Raw genomic sequence first — 22686 nt, 5'->3', positions numbered from 1 at the left:
AAAAATTCAGGAGTTTAATTTTTTCATTGATGAAAGACCATGTCAAGTAAGCTCAGCAGCCATTTACATAAGACAATAACTCTATGTAAGTATAAATTGACACACTCATGAAGAAATTTGTACTTTAACCTGTTATTGTCATGAACTGAAGAACTAAATGAATTCTCAAAGAAACATGGATAGCAGGAAAAATAACTGTTCTTCAGTGACATGGTATACACAAGCCTATGATAGTGGCAGTTTGCTGCAAATTCAAACTATGCAATATTGGTCAAATTTCTTAATCAAGATGACATCTTTCTTTATTTTGTAATCTCCCATGTCATCCACAGCTAATAAAGAAATGCGCCTTACAGCCTTCTTGCCTTATTTACAGAAGAATATAAGTATCATCCATTATTTGCACTTTTTAGCACAAATTGCATATACTGAATTAAAAGAAAGCATATTTGAGGAGAATGAACTCTGACTGCACATGCAACACTACTTCTTACATTGCTTAATTGTTGAGTGCATTCCTTAACTATCTTAATTTGCTGTGATTTACAATTTCCTAATGAAACTGCTGCATATGCATTTGTGGCAAAAAAGCCACAAGGCTTGCTTTATTTATGAGATTCAATCTTTTTTTTTTTTTTTTTTTTTTTTTTTTTTTTTTTTTACACACTGTATAGGTTTTTATCATTAAGATAAAGAAATAATCATGCCACATGCTACAAACTCTAGGAAAAAAACCTGCTCCATCTATTAAAAAATAAGAGTATGGTTTCTTGATTTTTCCTTCCCTATCCTCTTGTAAGAAAGGTAGTATCTTTAAATTAAGAGTTGTACTGTAATAAAGTAAATTTTTATCTCATAATCAGGTCAGAAATGTCTTTGATGAGAATACAATTCATAGAATCACAGAATGGTTTGGGTTGGAAGGGACCTTAAAGATCACATAGTTCCAACCCCCCTGCCATGGGCAGGGACACCTTCCACTAGACCAGGTTGCTCAAAGCCCCATCCAACCTGGCCTTGAATGAGCACTTCCAGGGATGGGGCATCCACAGCCTCTCTGGGCAAGCTGTGCCAGTGCCTCACCACCCTCACAGGGAAGAGCTTCTTCCTTACATCTAATCTAAATCTACCCTCTTTTCATTTTAAAGCCATTACCCCTTGTCTTAGCACTACAGGCCCTTGTAAAAAGTCCCTCTCCAGCTTTCTTGTAGGCCCCCTTTAGGTACTTGAAGGCTGCTATAAGGTCTCTCCTTCATAAGTCAATAAATTTTTTTAAAAGTATTGGTTTTTAATCAAAACTAATGTGTTATAAAAGCATTAAATATTTTCTGTTTCTATGAAATAAGGCAATTAAACCATATAGAAGAAAAATTGTTTTGCAAAAAAACTTACTCTTTTTCCTTTTTTTGGTTATTGTGCTTAAGTACTTAATTTTTCACCTCTGCTTTGCAATTTGTTTTCCACAGCTTAAAGTAGACATTAAAAATCTCAGATTTCCCAAATTAAAAACAACCAAAAAAATCCCCATGCTGATGAAAAAGCCCAATTACTTTCTGATTCCTATGATTTAAAAAGGTTTGCATTTAAACTAAAAGCAGTCTATCCAAATTAAAAAATTTCAGCATACAAACTTCTGAAAACTGTATTGGAATTGGTTTGAAATCTATAAAACATTATTAACTAACCATATTTCTCATTTAAAATAAGACAAAAAAAGCTGTTTACAACTATGTTTAAACCACTGATCTAACTAATTTTAAAACCTTCTCTTAGCTTTTGAGATGCTAACAATCTATGCAACAGTATTTGAAAGTTATGTCTCTGACATTCATATAGCATGTTATCATTCCTTAAGCAATTCTTTCCCTTTTAGCTTTTCTTCCTGTGAGTTACTTCATAATAAACAGACAAAGTTGTAATATTGGGATGCCAAAAGCCATTAAAGTAATTTCCCAGTCTGTTGGAAAGCATGCTTGAGAAGATTTAGATCTGCACCTCTGTGCTGCTTCCCTATAGAAAGATCATTAATTATAACTATATGGAGACCATAGGGAGAGTAAAACGAATGCACAAGTCAGAACTAAAATATGCTGCTCCCTTTGGAATACGTCTCTCCCGTAGTTATATTAATTGTAATTAACTTTCTCCTTCTTCACAATTCTTTCATTTTTACACCTGCAGAAATCTTTTGGTTTCTCTTCAATTTCATTTTACTGCTTTTACCATTATTCAAGATCTTGTTTTCCATTTATTCCCATGAGTCAACATTTCCAGTTTGCAGTTTCAAATCAAATATCTTTCACTAACCTCTCACTACTTCCTCACAGTAGAAGTATATTAGTTTCTTAATTGCCTTCAAAAATGAGACAATATAAACCACAAAAGGTATTTGAAACTTAACAGAAATGCATTATTTTTAAGGTAACATTAATATTATCAAATTCACTTATTTTTTTAAATTCTGGGAATGTGCATTAAGCATTATGAAATAACACAACTTGTTTAGACAGATTAAAAATTTAGAAATATACATACAGATGCCACACAAACTTTAAAAATAGATAATTAAAACCCACATCAGTAATCATATTTATATACCTAAACACACCATCTTATGCACTAAACCAGGATTTTCCTTCGCAGAATTTTTTTTATATATGTGAGGAATAAAAATCCTTTTTCCTCAAGTACTCTTTAGCATACCTCAGAGAAAATAAAAACAAACAAGAGCTAGAAGTAAATACTTGAATAATATAAAAAGACTGTGTGTGATTTAACAAACAAATCAGTTAGCTGAAAACCTTAAATACTTAAAATCAATAGAAAAGACTAGTTTGGACTTATTTATTCTGATTACTGATGACAAAAGTTTTGAGCTTTTTTTTTCTTACAAAAATGTAAAATATTATTTAATATAGAGTACAGTTAGATATTAGGCCAGAAGAAAATCCGTATTAAGCCCTAAACTACCCAAGGCACTTGAAGTAGAACACAAGCAAGATCGTGGATCTCCATCTGAAGAACAGTATAGAATCATATAACGGTTTGGGTTGGAAGGGACCTTAAAGATCATCTAGTTCCAACCCCCCTGCCATGGGCAGGGACACCTTCCACTAGACCAGGTTGCTCAAAGCCCCATCCAACCTGGCCTTGAACACTTCCAGGAATGGGGCATCCACAGCCTCTCTGGGCAACCTGTGCCAGTGCCTCACCATCCACACAGTAAACATTGCTTTAAGAGTGAGAGTAAAAAGTACACTAAATTACAGTAAAGCAAAGTAAAAGTAAAAGTAAAGCAAAGTAAAAATAAAATAAAATAAAAATCACATAGCCAATGAAGCAATTGTTATGACCTCACAGACTTTCTTGGAGAGAACAGAAATATGTAGTGGTAGTAGTAAAATGACGTGGAGTAAACTTTCAGGAAGAACCGACAGCAGAGACAACCTGTAGTCTAATAAGCAATTCTACTCACCAGCAGAAATAGAAGACAAACTAGTATAATTATGGTACTTCAGCATTTTTATAACTCATGCGTTTAATCACAATATAAAATTAAATTAATGAAACTTAAAGGTCCTAAAGACTTCCTCTAGTAAAACACAGACAGTAGTATGCTGAGTAACTCAGACTGGATGAATCTGTGAGCTGAAACCATGCAGCCAGAAAAAAAAAAAGCGTAGTCAGAAAAAAGCAAGGCAGGGTTTGTAGGATGAACATGTATATTGTCATACCAACTGATTAATTAGGGAGAAGAACACAAGACAAGTTTACAGACACAAAAGCTACTTTCATTGTCTCTAAAGAGATATTACCACATTACAGAATCATTAATTTAATTTTGTTAAAACCTTTGATTAGTTCCATTTGACCTTTAAAATTTCTTATTAATTTAGAGATTTGTTCTATACATCTCTTATAGTAACAATTCAAAAGAATTTCTCCAATTCTGTCCATAAGACAGGATTTGGAAAGCTTCTTCACAGCAAACACCTAAGCACAGAATCCACACAGCTCCCCTGCTATGGGGTGACATTTCACAGGTTCCCTTCACGCCTCTGTCAGACTTTTTGACTCTTTGATAGGCTTCCTGGTACTGATATGACTGAAGAAATTATTACTAACTTTCAAATCTCTATCTGGCTATTCCTCTAAAATGTAAAACCATGACTCCCATCTACAAGATTTAACTTCCTTGGCTTATAAACTCCTTTCCATACTTCACATTTTGATTCTGCTTTTCAAAAAAGTCTTCACACCACAGCTTTACTATGAACAATAACTGGAGGCTGGGCCATACACTGCAATATACTGATGAGTATTCTCAACATACTCTTCTTTCATATGATACAGAAGCATGCACACAAAGACTAACAAAAAAAAAAAAAACAATCCAAAACCTCAAACCCCACGTGCAGATGCCTTCATTCACAATAATGTGGAGAACAGAACAGAGAGCAGGAAGCTGTAAGCTTAAGAAAATATCATCCAGTTACTTTTGCCATAACAGCAATAAGAAATTTTTGCGTAAGGACAAAATATTATGTTAGGAAGAGTAGGAAGATGAAGGTAATCTTACACTTGCAGACATAAATGATTCAAAAAAACGTGTATGAAATGGCAATTGCCATTTTTTCAGTTACTATCTTATGTCAACAAAGAAAAAGATCAAAACTTTTCATTTAAGTCTCTATTTAACAAGAATGCCAGTCATATACAGCAGCATCTTTAAGATAAAAACAATGTATTCAAATAGTGGTACCTGGAACTAATTATTACCAGTCATCAGAAAGAGTTAACTCTGATAAATCCTCTGTCCGACACTTATTTTAATCTTTGAGATAGCAGGTGTTTGCTTCTTCAATAGTTGCTCTTACAGCTTTTCTCCGTAGCCAATCTTTCTTAAAAGGATCCCTTTAGGCACTTCTTTTTAAAGTTTGTCAGCCAAACACAGATCAAGAATACAGCAACTGTTGCTTACTACACTTTCAATGAAAATATTGCAGTATGATAATTAGATATATCACTGCTTTGAAATACTTATTTAGGTAGGTTAAAGTGACAGCTTTGGGACTCAGAGCACACCGACTTAGTATGTAGATGCCTCTCTGAAAAAGGAAGAGCATTTTCTAACACGACAAGTCTGAACGACTCGGATATTTTCTTAAGTACATAAAAGTCCTTTCCTTTTATTGAAAGACCTACAAAAATAATGCTGACATTTAAAAAAAAAAGGCAAGAAAAAAAAAAAAGGATGCTTGCGGGGTTTTCTTTTTATCTTTATAAACACATTTTTACATTTTTCCCCTCTTCTCCTGAAAAAAGGGAAAGTTACTTTTTAATACAAGTTTTCATGTGAACGTGTATTCATAAGAAATCATTTACCTTTTTAAATTTGAAATAACTGAGTAACCTCTAATGTAGTCTTAGTGCAAATCCACCACTTCCCATTTTGTCTAACTTTTCTATTCCTCTTATTACCATATTTAATTTGACTCAGAACAGCAAAAGTTAGGAATAGCTTTTAAAACAGGTGAAAGCATCTTTCCTTTTACTCTTCTTTATGTACAAAAATTGGATCAAATTGCATCAGATAAAATAAATCAGGAAGATTACACTGAAGAACTGCTCTTTGACAAATATATCCTTTCAGTTTGTTTTAGGACATTATGAAATTAGTATAAGCACAAAGGAATGCAGAAAATACTTTCCAAAGTAAAAAGAAAAACAACTTAAATATGTACTTCTCTTATTTATCAAATAGAAGGTCATGAAAAAAATGTTAAACCAAACTGTCATCTTGAATTATATTTTGATAATTTGCATAATCTGCATTGATATGTTGAATATATAACAGTTCAGAACTATAAAACTCAGACAGAATTATATGAAAATTGTTTGAATAATCAAAAATACCATGAATATCTAGACTGTAAATAGTAACATTATAAAGCAATGCAGCAATCCTATTAAGTTTTAGTAAAATCTACATTACTCTTTGAAAATAGAAGGCAAACTGTTTCAAATTAGATGCAGTGACAGAGAAGCTTCATAAAACTCTAGAAGATTAATACAACTGTGACAGCTGCTCTTTTTCCCCTATCATCTAAACTTGAATTTAGATTCATAATGCAATAGAGAAGTTCATTTAATAATAAAACTGAAGTATTATTACTTTATTATTTTTCAACAGGTCCTGGATTTGGGGTTTTTTCCTTCTGTACATTTTATGACTTCAAATACAGTGTTGGCTTCATGAGCTGAATTCTGACAGCCTTGGTAACTCTAACAACATACAAAATTGCACATATTTTAAGTTTTACAACAACATGATGACAGACTCCCTGTTAAAGGCCTTTTTTTTTTTTTTTTTTTTTGCAAAGGCATCTTTCATATATAATTTACGTACTTTTTTCATTCAGTATTAAGATTCAAGAATCTATGCTTTAGTTATGTGGACTGCACTTTCTTTGAATACAATCTAAAAGCTTAAAAAAAGTCTGAAAGACTAATACACGTTAAAATTTCAGGGGGGTTGTTTTTTCTTTTTTAAACAGAAACTCATAAGACACTATGAGCAATGAATACCATTACTCAAAATATTAATTTTCTCTCAGAGAACTAAAAATAACAGACAATTAAGCAGTTGGATATACTTACTGGAATAATTTTAATGTCTCTTTTTCAGTTCTGACAGCAATTGTTAACTGCAGCCAGAGAATTTTAACTTTAATCAGGCTTATTCCACTTCAAATAGATAGGAACCTTTTTTAAAAGTATCCACAAAAAAGTTTTCATTAAAATACGTTAATTTTTCCTTGACAGATAGTGAAGCTGAGGGTACATCTTATTTCTTCAACTAACACACCCTTATGAGTTAAATATTCAGCATTACTACTACTATACATCTATAATCAAACTAAAGAAGATATTTTATCACGGCCCACACTTTATTCAAACTTGCAATATATGCCAGTCCATAAGAAAAAGAATTTTGATTTTGCAATTTGTGTGGTTAACCGAATGGATTTTCAAGAACTTGATTTTGTTTCAATGGAGGTCATGAAGATGAGTGGAGTTATTTTCTCCATCCCATCAGTATGATATGACTTTGAACACTTTGGTTACAAAGATCTATGGAATTACTTAAAAAAAATTAAGATTATAGAAAACATGACAGAAGTAACATTAAAAACAATTCTACATATGATAAGCAAAGCTTAGGCTTTGCCACCTTGCATGGGAATTTTCACGGGGACTAAAAAAAAAAAGTCTGTGTTGCAATTTTTATTTTTTTTTTAATTAGTCTTGAAGTTGAAACTGGTAACTAGAAAACTTATATTCAATCTGCTTGGTTATCACAATTATTGATAAAAACTTGTTCTGTCAGTATCAAATCTTTCTCCAAGAAGTCTATTGGATGCAGCCATGCATCCAACATTTCAGATGAACTGTTATAATTAGCTTTGAAATCTGACAGTATATTGAAGAGAGTGAAATCAAAATTGAAACAGAGAATCAGAGAAGAATTGATTGTGTAAAACAGTATTGTCTATTATAATAAATCATGGCCGGCCATTCAAGACAGTACTAGGAAGTAAAAATACTAAAAAAGCAGGTTGCCATACCCTATATCTGTCTGTTGAGATGATTTTATGAGTACTCCCTAATGTGCTAAGCAAAAACTAAGTGGAATTCAAAGACTTATCATGATCATGAAGTTTAATAATGCAGCTAAAGCAGTCTAAGTGCTGCCTGGCATTAAACAAAGATCTTGCTTCTCCCTTCTCCCCTAACATAATCCTATCCCCACATCAGCACTGATGTTCATCTCTGATCCTTGAGATGAGAGCAGAAAGTTAAATTATTCATTTTATTATGGTGCTGGTTTCCTGCCAGTTTAACTGAACTGACCCACTAGGCTAGAGAAAAGCCAATGCTGACCAAAGATAGAAGACAGGAACGCACGTTTGGGCTTGGAAAAGAAAAAGCAAAGCTACCTAATTTTGACAGCAGCAAGCTCTGATTTAGCTGTATGATCTAAGCACATGCCAAGCAAAGCCCTTTCTGTCCAACTAAACCCAATTTAAAATACTCAAATATGCAGCTCCACTGTTAAGTTTAAAGAGCAGTGAAACAAAGCTAGAACAGGCAGGGTACACTGATCTCTTGAAACAGCAAATGGGATCTTGAAGAAGATTAATTCTACAGCACATAAGAATGTAGTTCACACAGTTCCAAGCCCTTACTGGGAATCAAATATATTAATGAGTAAAATATAAGTGGCAATATTCTATCATCCAACTACACCAAACAGTTACCTGTAGATGTGTGCTCAGCTGCTCATTATTAACACCTTCTCAAGTTTACTATACTCCAAGGAATGCCAGTAGCACTACTGGGGTTGGTACAATTAGCCAAAAATCCACTGATTAAATAAGTAAATCACCTCATTTTGACCAAAGCAGACTAAGAGGGAGCTTATGCAGGCAGATTCACTCATATATTTGATACCAAATGCCACCACTGACTTCCAGTAGGTTAAGCAACTATGGAAAAACAGTAGAGAATAAACTCTATCACTAGCAAACCTTGCACAAAGTCCATACCTGGGTTACGTTCAACTACAGTCATTAGGGCTTTTACTATTTTAACTACAAAGAAAAATAGTTCTTAACTGAAATAGTTATATAACTCTTAAGCCAGAACAAAGTGCTCACAATAGGATTAATCAAACTGCAACTAAAAAATTAATATTCCAACAAGTCATGCTGAAAGATAAAGATAATTTGTCCAGGTAAATAATTCAAATAAATCTCCAAACACAAAAACAAAATGCTCAAAAGATTAAAGGAAATTTTTTAGTTCATTAGCCCCCTTTAATCAATACTCTCCATTTCACATCCTGCAGAAATATGTCTTCCTTTATACTCTCTCATTCCCTAACCCTTCATAAACTATGCACGAGATGTCCTCTTAATACTATCCACATTTTCCTCACAGTTCTCTTTGCAATGCCTCCAAATATGCTGCTTTATTAACCAACCCTTGACACAGCAGTATATTATAGCAAGCACTGCTAGCTGACAAACAATTCAAACAATTCACTGCTAGTTGTTCTCACATGAATCCTCCTCCTTGATTAAAGTGAACAGAAGGATGTAAAATAGTAAGATTTCTTTGCCCAATTAGGCCTGAAAAAACTCTACTGTATATTAATAAGAAAATTGCTCAGACATAGTGAATGATTCATTTTTCTTAAGTGAGACATACATAAAAACAAATGAACAATTTAAAAATAGAATCTAGCCAAGTGCTTCAAAAGAGTGCTAAGGGTTTTTTTAAAGCACTAAAATTTAGGTCTGTGTTTTTATCTCCTTTGATGCAATGTAATTTACCTGGAGGAACTTTGGGATTTTTTCACTGCAACTGAAAAATATTTAAATGAATAGGAAAAACAAACAAAAAAAAAAAAAGAAAACAAAACCTTCTGAATTACAGAAGGATATGCATGTATTTTAAAGTGATTACAAATTCTCAGAATACACTGCTTCTTCACAAAGATCAATTATAACAGGTCTATAAACATCAGAGTCTAAAAATCGCAGTCACTTAAAAACAGGGCAATCAGTACTTTCTGCATGAAAAAGAATGGTTGAGTTCCAACTGAGAAGTCTGATAGGTGGTGTAAAACAGAATATGTAAGGAGGAAATGAGACCTATAAAAGCATCTCAGGAAGCTCCTAAACAAAGTAGAACAAGCCAAATCATAAGAAACAAATAGGATAAAACACAGTTTAGCTCCACAAAGTCTATTTAATAATGAGTTAGGAAACACCCTGTTAGAATTCTCTTTCGGCACCTACCATTTCTAGCTGCTTTCCCACTGCAGTCAAAATCAGTGCTGCCACACAGCACAGAAGACTGGTACAGAAGTACCAATCCTCAGCACTGCAGATGGGCACAACACAGGTCTCTGCTTACTTATAGACCTTCTTTACCTTTTCCATGATACAAAGCAGGAATCATCAATGTGTAAAACCAAATTCAACTGCTGTTTATCTTACTCATCACAGTCCTCCCTCTCTTCAGCTACTCTGCAACATTTTCAAAATACTTTCACTGGACAATAGATTGGTGCATCAACAGGGTGAGAGTGGGGGAACATATTCCTAGAAATTGAAAAAGTGAATGGTGATTATCTCAAAGCAAGCTAAGATAACGCTGAAGAATTTTTGTGTCATGTTATAGTTACATATATGTATGTGTGCATATAATAACTGTTTCATAATATGTGAAAGCAGAGTGCTTCAAAGAGAATTGACAGGTAAGTCAGAAGTTTCAGATCACTGAGCAGCTCGTGTATGTTGCAGATCTTTTACAGAGGAATGTGTATAATGTTTTCTGGACTTATGCAGAAGATGGAATTTGGTTTTCACTATTTTCAAGACTTCAGTTCAAAAAAGTTTTGTGTAAGCTTTCTTCATTCCTTGCCTACTCAAGTCACACAGATAACAATATTCCATTCAATTATCAAAGAATATTTCATAGAGTATTGTTCATGTTTATGAGAATTTCAGTCAACTTCACTGATGTCGTGAGTATTACTATAAAAAGTCATGGAAATTATTAAGAAGCAGCACTGAAATATTCCTTTGTATGTGGAAACTAAATTACTGGTGATTTGCATTAAGGAGAAAAAATTTAATGTGATCAAATGGAACTTGTGGCACTGAATTTTCATACGACGAGTGATTTAAATTATTTTGAATAGTTTTTCATGCAAGTTTTATAATGGTTTTAAAAATGAGGAAATATTTTCTTAAATACTTTTACAATTTGCAAGAAAATGTTAAAATGTCAGTTATGGTTCATGTCAATGCTTTTATGCAAATTTAATTTGTATAAGCTTCATAAATCATTTCAAACAAATGGGTAAATAAGAACATTTTAATACAGTATTGTTCAAAACCATGTATTTATTTAAAGAAAGAAAAGCATTAAAACAGTATTAGTTTGTGATAAAGCGTAACATCAAAATTATCAGAAAAGTTCAAGAGCATACAACAACTGGAAATAAAAATGTTTTCATCTCTAACTGAAGAAATCCCTCATACTCCTGAGCACTCCGTCCTGGGAAGTTTTCCAGTATTTCTTTCCTGGTAAACCAGAATACAGCAAGGATGTCATTCTCCAACCACTTCAAGGGCCTGGAAGAGGGAGAAGCATCCAGTTAATGTAGTTACAGCTCCTTGTTTAACTTCCATTTTATCAACACAATTTGTCATTCCTTCAGTATCACTCAGTCTCTTCTAAGTAGAATAACTACAAGTGTGTTAGATCTTTTCCACTTTATCTCATCAAAACCCCAATGCACAAGCCCTATTCAAAATTCTCCAAAGACCAGTGAATTGGTGGAACTAAGAAAGAAAGGTCTAGGTGTTTAGATAGCATGACTAATTATCTCAGATTAATATACATACTGCAGCAATCAAGGTTTCAGCTTGGTCTTGTAAAGAAAATAATGCATGCTAAACAAAAATTTACCTTCTAACCCTGCAAGTATGGGAAAAATCTAGCAGCTGAAGTCAGTGGGTTAATACTCTTTGCTCTCTAGCTTACTGCCTCATCATTCAGAAATTCAGTTTTACATGTATGTTCTAAACAGATTTACTTATTGTATAAAAATTACAACTCTCCTGCAAAAAAAAAAAACACCTCTACTAAATTGACAACTTTTTCATATTTTATAAATAAACACTGAGGAATTACCTCAGATACAGCCATGATACAATGCTCTGAAATATTACTCCAATTATCCTATGAAAATAACAATTTTAGATACAGCATTCAACAAACTGCAGAAAAACAATAATAGTTTTAAATTTAATTATTTGCAGCAGATATGCTGAAAAGGAAGGGAAGAAGGCAATAACCAGCATGAAATCTCATTTTAAGGACAGAAAGACTTCCTGTCATATGAGAGGGTATGGTAAGAAAGGTAAGCAAGGGAGCTATAGACAGATGATGGCTTTTCCAGGACTAAAGAACCTTTATGTTCTCATAGTAACACTGGTCTGGGACTAAATGCCATCCCAATCCCATTAGGATTTGGGCCTGGATTAATTATTCCATGAAGTCATGGCAGTATCAATTTAAAAAACACTAGAAGTTGCATTTAATGCCTTCTACAAAAGGATTTAAGATCACAAGAAAAATACTTACAAGGGTAAGACCCCTCTTTCCAAAGTTTTCAGTTCATGAGTTCTTGTAAGCATCCTCAAATTGTCTCAAGCTCCTCTACTGCAAGAAGATTGCAGACAATATCCCAATCGCCATTCCAGTCTTCAGCAGCCTCATTTTTCTTGACATTCTTTATCCGACATAAAATGATGAAATGCTATGATAGTGTTCATTTTCTGCCCTTGACTTCCTACTAACTCCTAATTTTCTCTTGATCCAACACTGCTAGGGGTCTTAAAGTGATTTCAAACAGCCATTCCACTTAGCAATGGCCTGACATGCATCCTTATTGCAATGGTGTTTCTCTTGAGCTTTCATCTCTCTGGATGGTGAATAAATCCAGGTCCTCTCTGTGGTTCTAGATATACACACAAGGCCCAGTGAATTACTGAAATGCAGATGTAGTACTGAAATGTCAGATGTAGTGAAGTGTAGCTGAGTCCATGAGCGCAAGAAACAGCAAGCAACTGTGCAGCACAACTTAATAGTTGGAAACAACGTACATCAACAGGAACTCAGAGCACAAGAAGGTGTACAAAGAGAGCAACATATGGGGCAACTTGAAATAGGACTTGCAATCCAGTGCAAAATTTCCTTGTCCACATTAAGTCAGTGAACAACGAGCAGTCATATGGTATACCTTATCTCATTAAGAAAAAAGCCTCTGGAATTTTATCCACATGGACGAGATTAATTTCGACACAAACTAATATGCTACAAAGACACAGAGCTTTCAGAAAAACTGTCCTGACAGTAATTAGCATTTGTACTGACAATGTATGTTTTAACACTGCTATGTCACATAGGAGGTTAGAACCAAGCACAAAATAGTTTTCTCATACCACTAGCGTTTGAAATTCCAAAGAAGCTGTTATATTGTGGCAGAATAAGCTTACAGATCTTTAGTATTTTTCATGGGGAAAAAAAAAAAAAAAGAAAAAAGTTGAGAATGACACACACAATCATTGGGTATGAGAAACCTAAGGTTTAAATTCCTCCTCCTCCTAATTTAGACCAGAAATTCTAATCTGAATCTACTGTATTCCAGCAGGGGCCAGTATATACCCCCTCTGAAATTTCTTTAACTGAGTTTATGCCTCTCCTGGCTTGGTTTGACAACCAAGTTTTATCTTGCTGAAAATGTTACAGTATTCTGCTTTTATTACAGAGTGGGTACTAATGAAACATTACCAAATTACGCTTTCATCATACACTGCTGGAAAGGTGGAAAGAATGCTCTCAACATTTAACATACTCAATTCCTGCATTCAGTCACTCAACCTATTCTGTGTGAACCTATGTGCTAAAATTAGATACATCAATCCATACTAAACCATCAAAACATCTATGACTTTGGTCCTTATAAAAAGACGCACAAATGTACTTTTTGGCATTCAGATTTGAATGAAAAAAAATGTTACTAGGCAAGTAAATTATCACTTCCATACATGTCATTTGTATTTTCAAAAGTTCTTTAACAACACTTCTCCAAATGGTTTCTGGATGTCTTTAGCAGAGCAGAAAGACTCCCATGACTAGAATAAATATGTCACACACTTGTTATGCAGGATTAAGGGCTCTCTCAGTTGTCATAAAGCTAAAATAAACATGGTTTTCCTTCCACCAGAATATTTGACAAAAATGCAACTGTGTGTAAACATTATCAGCGTATACTGTCAGATGATCTAACCATCACAGATTTATTATTAATGGCATTGGCAATAATAGGAATTTATTATTAATCTTTAATAATCCTTTAGGACCTCTTTTTTTTTTTTAAGTACAGAAAGAACCTAAAGTAAAAGGCATTATCACTTTCAATGGCATGAATGAGGACCCAAGCGACTCAGAACTGCAACACAAAGGTTTCAGTTAACTTGAGAAAAATACAAAAATCAACAGTTAAAAGAAAGTAACAAATAAAGCAATTTAAGGTGCAAACCAATATTCACTTAAAATCAGACCAAGAAAGAAGATCTAGAGTAAAAATCTAAGGTAAATACAGAGTATTACTAGAGTACATATTAAATATACTAATAGCTTAAACATTTTGGCTAGAAAATTTCTGCAATTCTGCATCTATTTCTATCTAAATTACTTGAGCACAATTCATAGTCTGAGTTTTGAATCCTTCTATAATTCTATTACAAATCTTGGGATTTTTGAGGTACTTCATAAATTTAATGTCCCCATTTCAAGTTTAAGTAAAACGCACACTCTTATTCATTCAAACTTGAATGCATCACTCAGTGTAACTTGAAAATATTAGAAAGACTCAAATCAAAAAGCTATTTAAAGACAAATCTTAGAAAGTTTTTATGTCACTGGGGGAAATAACTGCTGGTAGCACTTACCCAGGACCACTACTATATTGAAGAGAACACCTTCATTTTAGTACTTTTCTTATTACGAAGGTATTAGCTTTTAAATGAGCCTTCAGAACACAGTTTTCTGAGTTTCATACATTTTCAGTGGCAAAATATCTTTAACGGTTGTTAGGTTTTGAGTTTTGTCTTTCTTCACTGGACACTTACTGGAACAGCTATGCTTTCTGATACAAAAATACTAACAAACTAGCAAATACATTAACAATCACCAGGGTCTTCAAATGTAAGTTGGTGGTAAAGACAAACTTATTTACCATATTAATTAAATGGTCTATTTAACATGGAATATCAATTCTCTAATCACATCTCATTTGAACTTCTTATTTCAATTAACAACCCTAAAGCCTACTAGAGACCCTACTGTTCTAGGATCATTAAGAACATTTTCATTACCTGTCAAATGAGGGAGTAAAAGGCAGAAACTGCAAGTACTCTCAGGAGTAGGCCTCTACCCTACTTAAGAGATGATTAGGGAGAAAGCAGCAGTAGTTCTCATTAGTTGCTTAGCAATGAAATGTCCCCCTATGAAACAAGAAATTAACAAAGCAACAGAGGTGTTGCCATGCAAATGAGTAAATGGATAGTCTATCATCCACTCAAGGATAATCTGTCCTTCATTAAATCTAATCAATCTGGATTAAGACACCAATGGATATCTCACATAGGGAAGGTAGGAAGAATCCAGTATATACAACCTCACTGAAGTAGCCAGACAATGTCTTGTGCAATTTTATACAAGCATTGTGTATTTTCATTGTATGTGTGTATGACAAATAGAAATACAAGAAAAAAAGTTTTAATTCAAACCAAATGAACATTGTCATTTATACTATTTAACCTTACCTTTTATATCCATAGTTATACCAAATTATGAGTTATTATTAATGATTAGCCATACTCTTAATATTTATAAAGACTTAAATACTAATCTATGAATTTAAGATATGAACTATGTTCTAGTAAGAGATGAGCATTTAACTAATATCAGAGTTTGCCATATAAAACAGTTTTCAAAAAGTATACTCCCATATAAGGCCACAAACTCAACAGAAATACAGCTATTTACGCTACTATTGTATTAGTGTTGTAAGCCCCAGAAAAGCAGAGTTCTTAACCAGAGAAATCTGATTACTGCTGCCTTAATTTTCCGACCCTAATTCCAGGTTGCCATTCTTTCAGTCACAGATCCAGTTTAATAGGTTCCCTCTACTTTAATTTCCCTGCTACTCACTTAAAAGGTTTCCTTGTTTCTTGGGTGTTTTTTTTGTTTTGTTGTGGTTTTTTTCTTCGTCATGTCTGGTTTTGCTTTGGTTTGTTGGCTGTTTTTTTTTTAAACACCTGCTCCCTTCATATGTACAATTTGAAATTTTCACAAAAAAAAGTGAATTAGAAGAGAGAAAGAGAGAAAGGGAGAATAAAACCAGCTACGAAGAAAAAAGCATCAGGAGTGGTGAACACTTCTTAACTAGAAATTGAGATGAAAGCATATCCTAGATTGTGCTTATTTCCCCTGCTTTCACACCTGACAAACGAGAACACTGTCTGTAACTTCTACAGAGGATTTCGTTTGGCTTTTTTTTTGTTGGGGGGGAAGTTGTTTGGAATAAAAACCTGAAAGATTCCTGAACTCCACTGACTACTTACACAAAATCTGATTGCTGCACAGTATATATTTAAAAATAACTATACAGTTTTATAATAACAAAAATTTATGGTAAAATTCATGTATTGAATTAAGCTTTGATTAGTTCATCCAAATCGCTATTCAGATTAAAATGAAGATGCTGTTCCAAAAACCAGTACCAATTCATAATTCGGTATTAAGACAAATCTTACCTATATATTCACAAACGAAGACTATAAAAAAAGGAGTAACAAGATCATTTATGCCCTGAACATATCCACTGGCTGGATGACGTATTGCCCAGATAAACAAAATTCTTTCAAAGATCTGAAAAAGAGTTAAAGAGACTATCAGATAATTTATTGAGGGATGAGCACATTTTAAACAAGACACTTGAAAATTATACAAGGACAAATTTAATATCATAGAGTTACTAGTATAAAAACATGCATACAAACGCATAAATGAACACTGGTATTGAGAATTAACTTCCAGTGCCAAGTAAGCTTCCCAGTTCCTCAAAAGGAAGTATTTTCAGGGATTAGCACATGTTAAAACCAACCTAGTATATAATTCAGCTACAGTAGTTACGAAGTAGCACTTATTCACTGGAGCTTTTCCAGTAAGCTAAAATTCCTCTTTCCTCAAGAGACAGAAATATTAAATCATCTTCCCATGATTTTTCACCACTTTGAAAGTATTTTATCAATATAGGATTCTATTTATTCCTAAATAACAGAAAGAAGTACTTTGTATAGCTTAGATTTTTTAATAACATGCCCATAAAAAGAGATTCCATAATAGTTAGCTTGCCTAATACTGCAGTGTAGGGTTTTAGACTTCAGAAGCATGTATACTGATTCATAAAAAAATGTGATAAAAATCAGGAAATGTAGAAATAAGGCAACTGCCTGCTGTATCGCATAACCTCACCCCTTCAACTCTGTAAACTGTACCTTGCTTAGGATCTGCAAAAGCTCCTAAGGTCACAACATATCTGATCATGGGAAGGACAGCATGAGACGAATATGGAGCAGGGAAATCACAGAACTTCTCTGACACAATTTAGGTCTGTGACAAGCTGTATTTCCTCCCCCTTATTTGCTTCTGAACATGCTACGTGTCTTTAAAATGCTGCAAATAAGGAGCAGTGTGAAAATTTTTACGTGCTTTGCCCTAATTACAGGTACTCAATCAGGTATAATCTTCTGAAGCAAAAGAACATTTGCTCTCTCCCTGGAAGGTCTGCCCAAGAAGCCAGAACACAGAGGCAGCTAACTGGAACAGACAAAGGAGAGCTCAAGCAAAGGACTATGTTGCTCTTAGCATCAGGCCTCAATACTAATAAAAAATGAGAGACTTTGTAAGGACCCCAAGGAGATTGCATACTTTGCTACAACCCCAAAAGTCAATGAATGCTCAGGCTTCAAGAAAGACCATAAAAGACCTGCCCTGAAAGGACACAGTATGGAGAGGGAGTTTAGTTTATGAAGTCTGTATTATTTCTATTCATTCTCGCTTCAAGTTTTTGCTAGATTAAGAAGTTGACTATTCTAATTCCATTCTAAATAAAATACTATTCTTTAGTTTAAAAGCCCTCTTGCAGTCATTTTCAAGTGAGGAAAGGTCTAAGTATATATGACTTGCATCTGGGTGCTTGAAAGTCCCATCACAGGCTTCCACATGAGCTACCTGAAGCTGAAACAGATTGGCACCTTTCACTTTTAAAAGAAGTCCCAAATATCAACATCTACCTTTCTCCCACAGGCTTTCTTTTGATAATCAAATTTCCTTGATCTCCAGGTTTTATGTTTCCCTGGCACGCTGGAAATCCACAGAACAAGGGAGATGGTCACCAACAATAAATATGAAAAGCTTTGGTGGGCACTGAAACACAAGCCTTAACACAGCTTGTGCCTCATTCATTACAGCTACAATTAACATTCAGGTTTTGCTCAGTGTGATTTCAGTTTGGGGGCAAAGATTAGGCAGAAAGGGAGGTAATGATTTAGCACATTCTCCATAAAAGCCTCTTGTTTTCATTAGCCAAGATGCTTATTCATTTAGCTATAAATTCTTCTTGGTGCTAGTCCTGTCACCTCATGTTTTTTAATATGCACTGCATATTAAACTGAAAAAATACCAACCTCTGCCCATCAAGCAATAACCAGTGGGGTTTCATTGTCTATCAATAACTGTATAAAGACCTTAAGTTCTGCCATTTACAGCTTGCTTTCACATTTTATATAATTATACCTTTACAAAATTACAGTTGTTTATGTCATATTTTTACTGTTACTGGAAAACTGCAAATCTCTCTAGGTTGGTTAGCTCACAGCCATCCTTCCTGCTTCTGTCAGTTGCCATTTCTAGTTTCAGTAACATTAGTTTTTCAGTATTATCAGTGTTACCATTCTGTGTTTCACTTCAAATGAAGGATATGTTTAACACACTGCAAATACAAATAACTTTCTTGAAAACAAATACCAGATAGAGGTGACTAGAAAAACCTATCTAAATACCAATCGCTGAATGTAGAATAGTGTTACACACTAGGCTAAACAAAAAACTCCCAGTGTGATGGAGTTACAAAATATGCACAGTGAGAAACAAACAAACAAAAAAAATCAGTAATTCAGTAACAGCTATCGAAATATCCACGGTAAAAATTCTAAAAGTAGTGTTTTTCATAAAGCCATGTCTCAAGTCAAACAACTCCCAAATTCGTACCACCAACCTTTTCTTTCCTTAGAACCTGATAATATACATAGTTTGCATTGCAAATTGAGATGCCTATGGATTTCAAAGCATTTTTAAAATCCAGGTATTAAAACTAAGGGGGAGGGTTGGGTTTTTTGTTTAGGTTTGGGTTTGTTTGGGGTTTTTTTTATTACTACTGAGCAGGAAGGATCACTCAGTGATTGGCACATCAGCTTTAATATCCCCAAATGCATCTAATCAGAAATTGAACAAACACACATTGAAATAGTGTTTTCAGTTTTCTACCCATTTTCATAAAGTTTCATTTACTGTTTTGAATTGAAAAAAATGAGCACTGAAAACCTGAAAGGCAGACTGATTTAAGTTTCTATGCAGCACTCATCACTGTGTTCAAATAGGACTCATTAAAAAGGTCACTTTCCCAAAAGATTTCCTTCTTGATTTCCAAACCAGCAACAGAAACTGGAATTACTTCTCTACAAGGAACCACTACATCTCATGAGATGTCATTACCAAACAATTATTCTCTTTTGAATTTAACTCTCATTCATGATAGCAGTAAGAACTATATTCATATACATAAAGAGAAGAATCCATTAGCTTAAATGCAGATTTTTAATTTTTTGTGGGTTTTGCCACCTCAGAGGAACTCCAAAACCCCCAAACCTTTAATCACGAAAGCTTTTGAGAATTTGCTTTTTGTTTTCTAAGTAAGGGGAGGGGGAAGAAGAGATGGGGACAAATTTATAAACTATTTTTAAATTGTGTTGGTTACTTGAATTTACTTCTCCTATATTATGCAAGCATAGACAGGAAATACACAGCCATGTACTATCCATTTCAACACAACTCAGTTAAACATAAAGCAGAAATTGGTAGTAGATTACAGACTACTCCACAGCAACTAATCAAGTCTATTAAACCTAAACTTACAGTCATTAGTCTTTAAAATAAACTTGACTGAACTATATGGGGGAAGACCTCCAACTCCCCTCTCCTCCTCTTTGAAGGCCACTATTTATTTATTTCCAGTTCTCTAAGTCCTTGCTCCAACATTACCTTCCCCCCCACTCAGGATCCGCATAACCCCCATAAAAAATAAACACTTTAAACTGATTTTAAAAGGAACATATAATAATGAGCTACTTCCACACAACAGACTCGAAACACCTTTTTCTAAACTGAAACATTACAGAAACCAAATTCCAAGTTCAGATAAGAAATTAAAACAGTTTCATTAAGCCTAATGAAAGGCTCTTTGGGAACAGAGACTCAGATACCACCAAGAACAACAAAAATTTTGGAATAGTAACATTTGGAAATTAAAGTCAGAAGACATTATGAGGTTTACACACGCGTTATGTTTCTGGCCTTTTGACTAGCGTTTTTCTCCAGCTTTGTCACCTACAGTCTCTTCACCTCATTCTAAGTAACATTCTTCCTAGTAGCAGTATCATTAATCTAAATCTCTGCAGCATCAAAAAATTAGTATGTACAAAACCCACCATAATATCCACAATAACAGCCTTGCACACAATGCCACCCTTTGAAACGTGTCTTTCACCCATACTCCGATTCCCTTCTCTTCTTTATAGCTCTTGCCATCTCGCCTTAAAAAAGGGGAAGTGACTGTTGCTCACCTGGGACCAGCGATGCCTTCCCCTTCCCTAGAAGGGATTCAGCTCTGGGTAAATGTGAGGCCCCTGTCTGCATTGAGCCCTTGGGAGTTGGACGGGATCCCCTGTGAGGATAAGGGATTAGGCTGGGCTAAGGTACGGCTCCAAAAACCCAGAAAGGTTGAGGTGAAAACAAGGTAAAAGTTGGATGTTATGACCCTTTCAGCATCATTTGCACTAGTCTTTGTAAGATGACATCAAACAAGTTGGGCTTGACTCCCTTGGGTCAGACAGGGAGCAAAGGCAAAGACACACACAAGCCCCACCCTGCCAGTAGCCTACACATCTAGTCAGATCAGTGGAGCTCTAAAAACATCTAACACATGAAGATCCTGTGTCTCTGTCAAGTTCAGGATACTGATGGATCAGTAAAAATTCAATCAGATCACTATCACTTCTTTATAACTCAAATACTTCTTAGATTTCCCCTTATCCCACTGACTGCTGCTATCCACCCTTTTCACATTCTTATTCTTCTGTACCTCAAGACCACTCACTCCCAACTAACAGAATATTATTAAAATACACCTTTGTTTGTTTGTGGGTTTTTTTAAGTGTTAATCAACTGTCACATCTCATTCCTCCAAGCTTTCTATCATTTTTCCATCCATTTTGTTACTACTCACTAGGGAAGAAAAAAGGTGTTGAGTAGGAAAGATGGATGCGATAAGGTATGAACAGGGATTTGGGGGGCGGAGTTGTTTTTTGCTGTGGTTTCTTTTTTTTTTTTAAACAAGAAAGCAGCAGCACTCTAGTTGTACAATGCCTTGATCACCCTAATGAGAAGTATGTCCATCTACTTTATTTGACTCAATTACGCTTGTTACACGGCTCAAGTCACTAAACATTCAAACTAAAGAAATGTAAGTATGATCAGCAAGCAGGGTTATTGGGCTGTATTGAACAGACTAAATTATTTTAAGGAGCTGTATACATGAAATAGAACTATTAGTGTTGGAAGATAATTTAACGTCACTTGCAAGAGCAATCAGTTTCTAAAAAGTGTGGATTTAAAATATGTTTATTTTAATGCAGTGTTTAAGATGCATGTATCCAATGAAGTATTAGAAAAACATACCTTTGGACAAGTTTAACAAATAACTAGAAATTAAACCAATGCTAATTTTATTTAAAAAAAAAAAAACACAAAAAACTTGCAAATGAGATCTCAATAAATCACATTAAAAGAATATGCTACTTGAGCAATGTTTTTATCTGCCAAAAGACAATGAAAAGCAAAAAAAGACCTAAATAATTTCACATATTTAATGATCCCACAAAATTAACTAAAACTGCATTCCAGATTGAAACTTTACTGAATAATATTTGCTATTTGCTACTAAAGTTCTACTGACATACCAAATTTTACTTAGCAAGAAGTTACCTAGACACAGTATTTTCCTTTTATTTTAATTGCTGTAGCGTTCGCTACATATCAAGGTGCCATGCTTAGATCAGTGGTCGGCCTGGACCAGGGAAAGAGACAGATAACACACAGAGTGTGAGCGCCAACTTCCGCCTTTTATTGCGCAGTTAATTCCTTTTATACTAACAAGGGTAGGCGGGATTACAGGTACATCACAAGGCTGCGACTAACCCTCTAACTTTCCGTGACATCGCGAGATCCTCCGAACGCCGAACCCTACAAATTGCTCCCAAGAAATAAGTGTTTTATTCTGGGAGCATCTGCTAGTTCTGAAGTTGACTGTTAGCATTTTCATTAAACCAGCCTATTTTCAGATTAATTATAATTCAGCTATTAAAAAAAAATCTTTCAGCTGTGACTGCTTGTAAAAAATACTGTACTACTATCCTTTTCACATTAATATACTCTCCAAATTCCCAAACAAACTCTTTAGCTCTAAGTTAATCATTCAATCAAAAAGGGATTGTAACTATCCTGTAACTCTAATTCTTTTCAATGTCTTATTATAGGATGCTTTTCACAACACACTAAATATATAGCAAAACTACACATTTCAAATGTTGGAAAGCCTTGACCGTATCTTCTTTAAATATCAATAAAAGTTTACTC

General features: G+C 34.3%; 1 protein-coding gene across 5 annotated transcripts in view; it reads right to left on the bottom strand.

The window, feature by feature from the left end:
* TBC1D22A (TBC1 domain family member 22A) overlaps positions 1-22686 on the bottom strand; it is a 188755-nt gene that overhangs the window by 127104 nt on the left and 38965 nt on the right. For all 5 annotated transcript variants that reach the window (XM_075024915.1, XM_075024918.1, XM_075024917.1 and 2 more), the window contains exon 8: positions 16467-16581. In XM_075024915.1, the coding sequence (XP_074881016.1) occupies positions 16467-16581 (115 nt within the window). The remainder of the gene's footprint in view (positions 1-16466; positions 16582-22686) is intronic.

The sequence above is a fragment of the Buteo buteo genome, chromosome 4, assembly GCF_964188355.1.
Source record: "Buteo buteo chromosome 4, bButBut1.hap1.1, whole genome shotgun sequence".
In the NCBI taxonomy this organism is placed as follows: Eukaryota; Metazoa; Chordata; class Aves; order Accipitriformes; family Accipitridae; genus Buteo; species Buteo buteo.
This window is presented reverse-complemented; position numbering and strand designations above follow the sequence as displayed.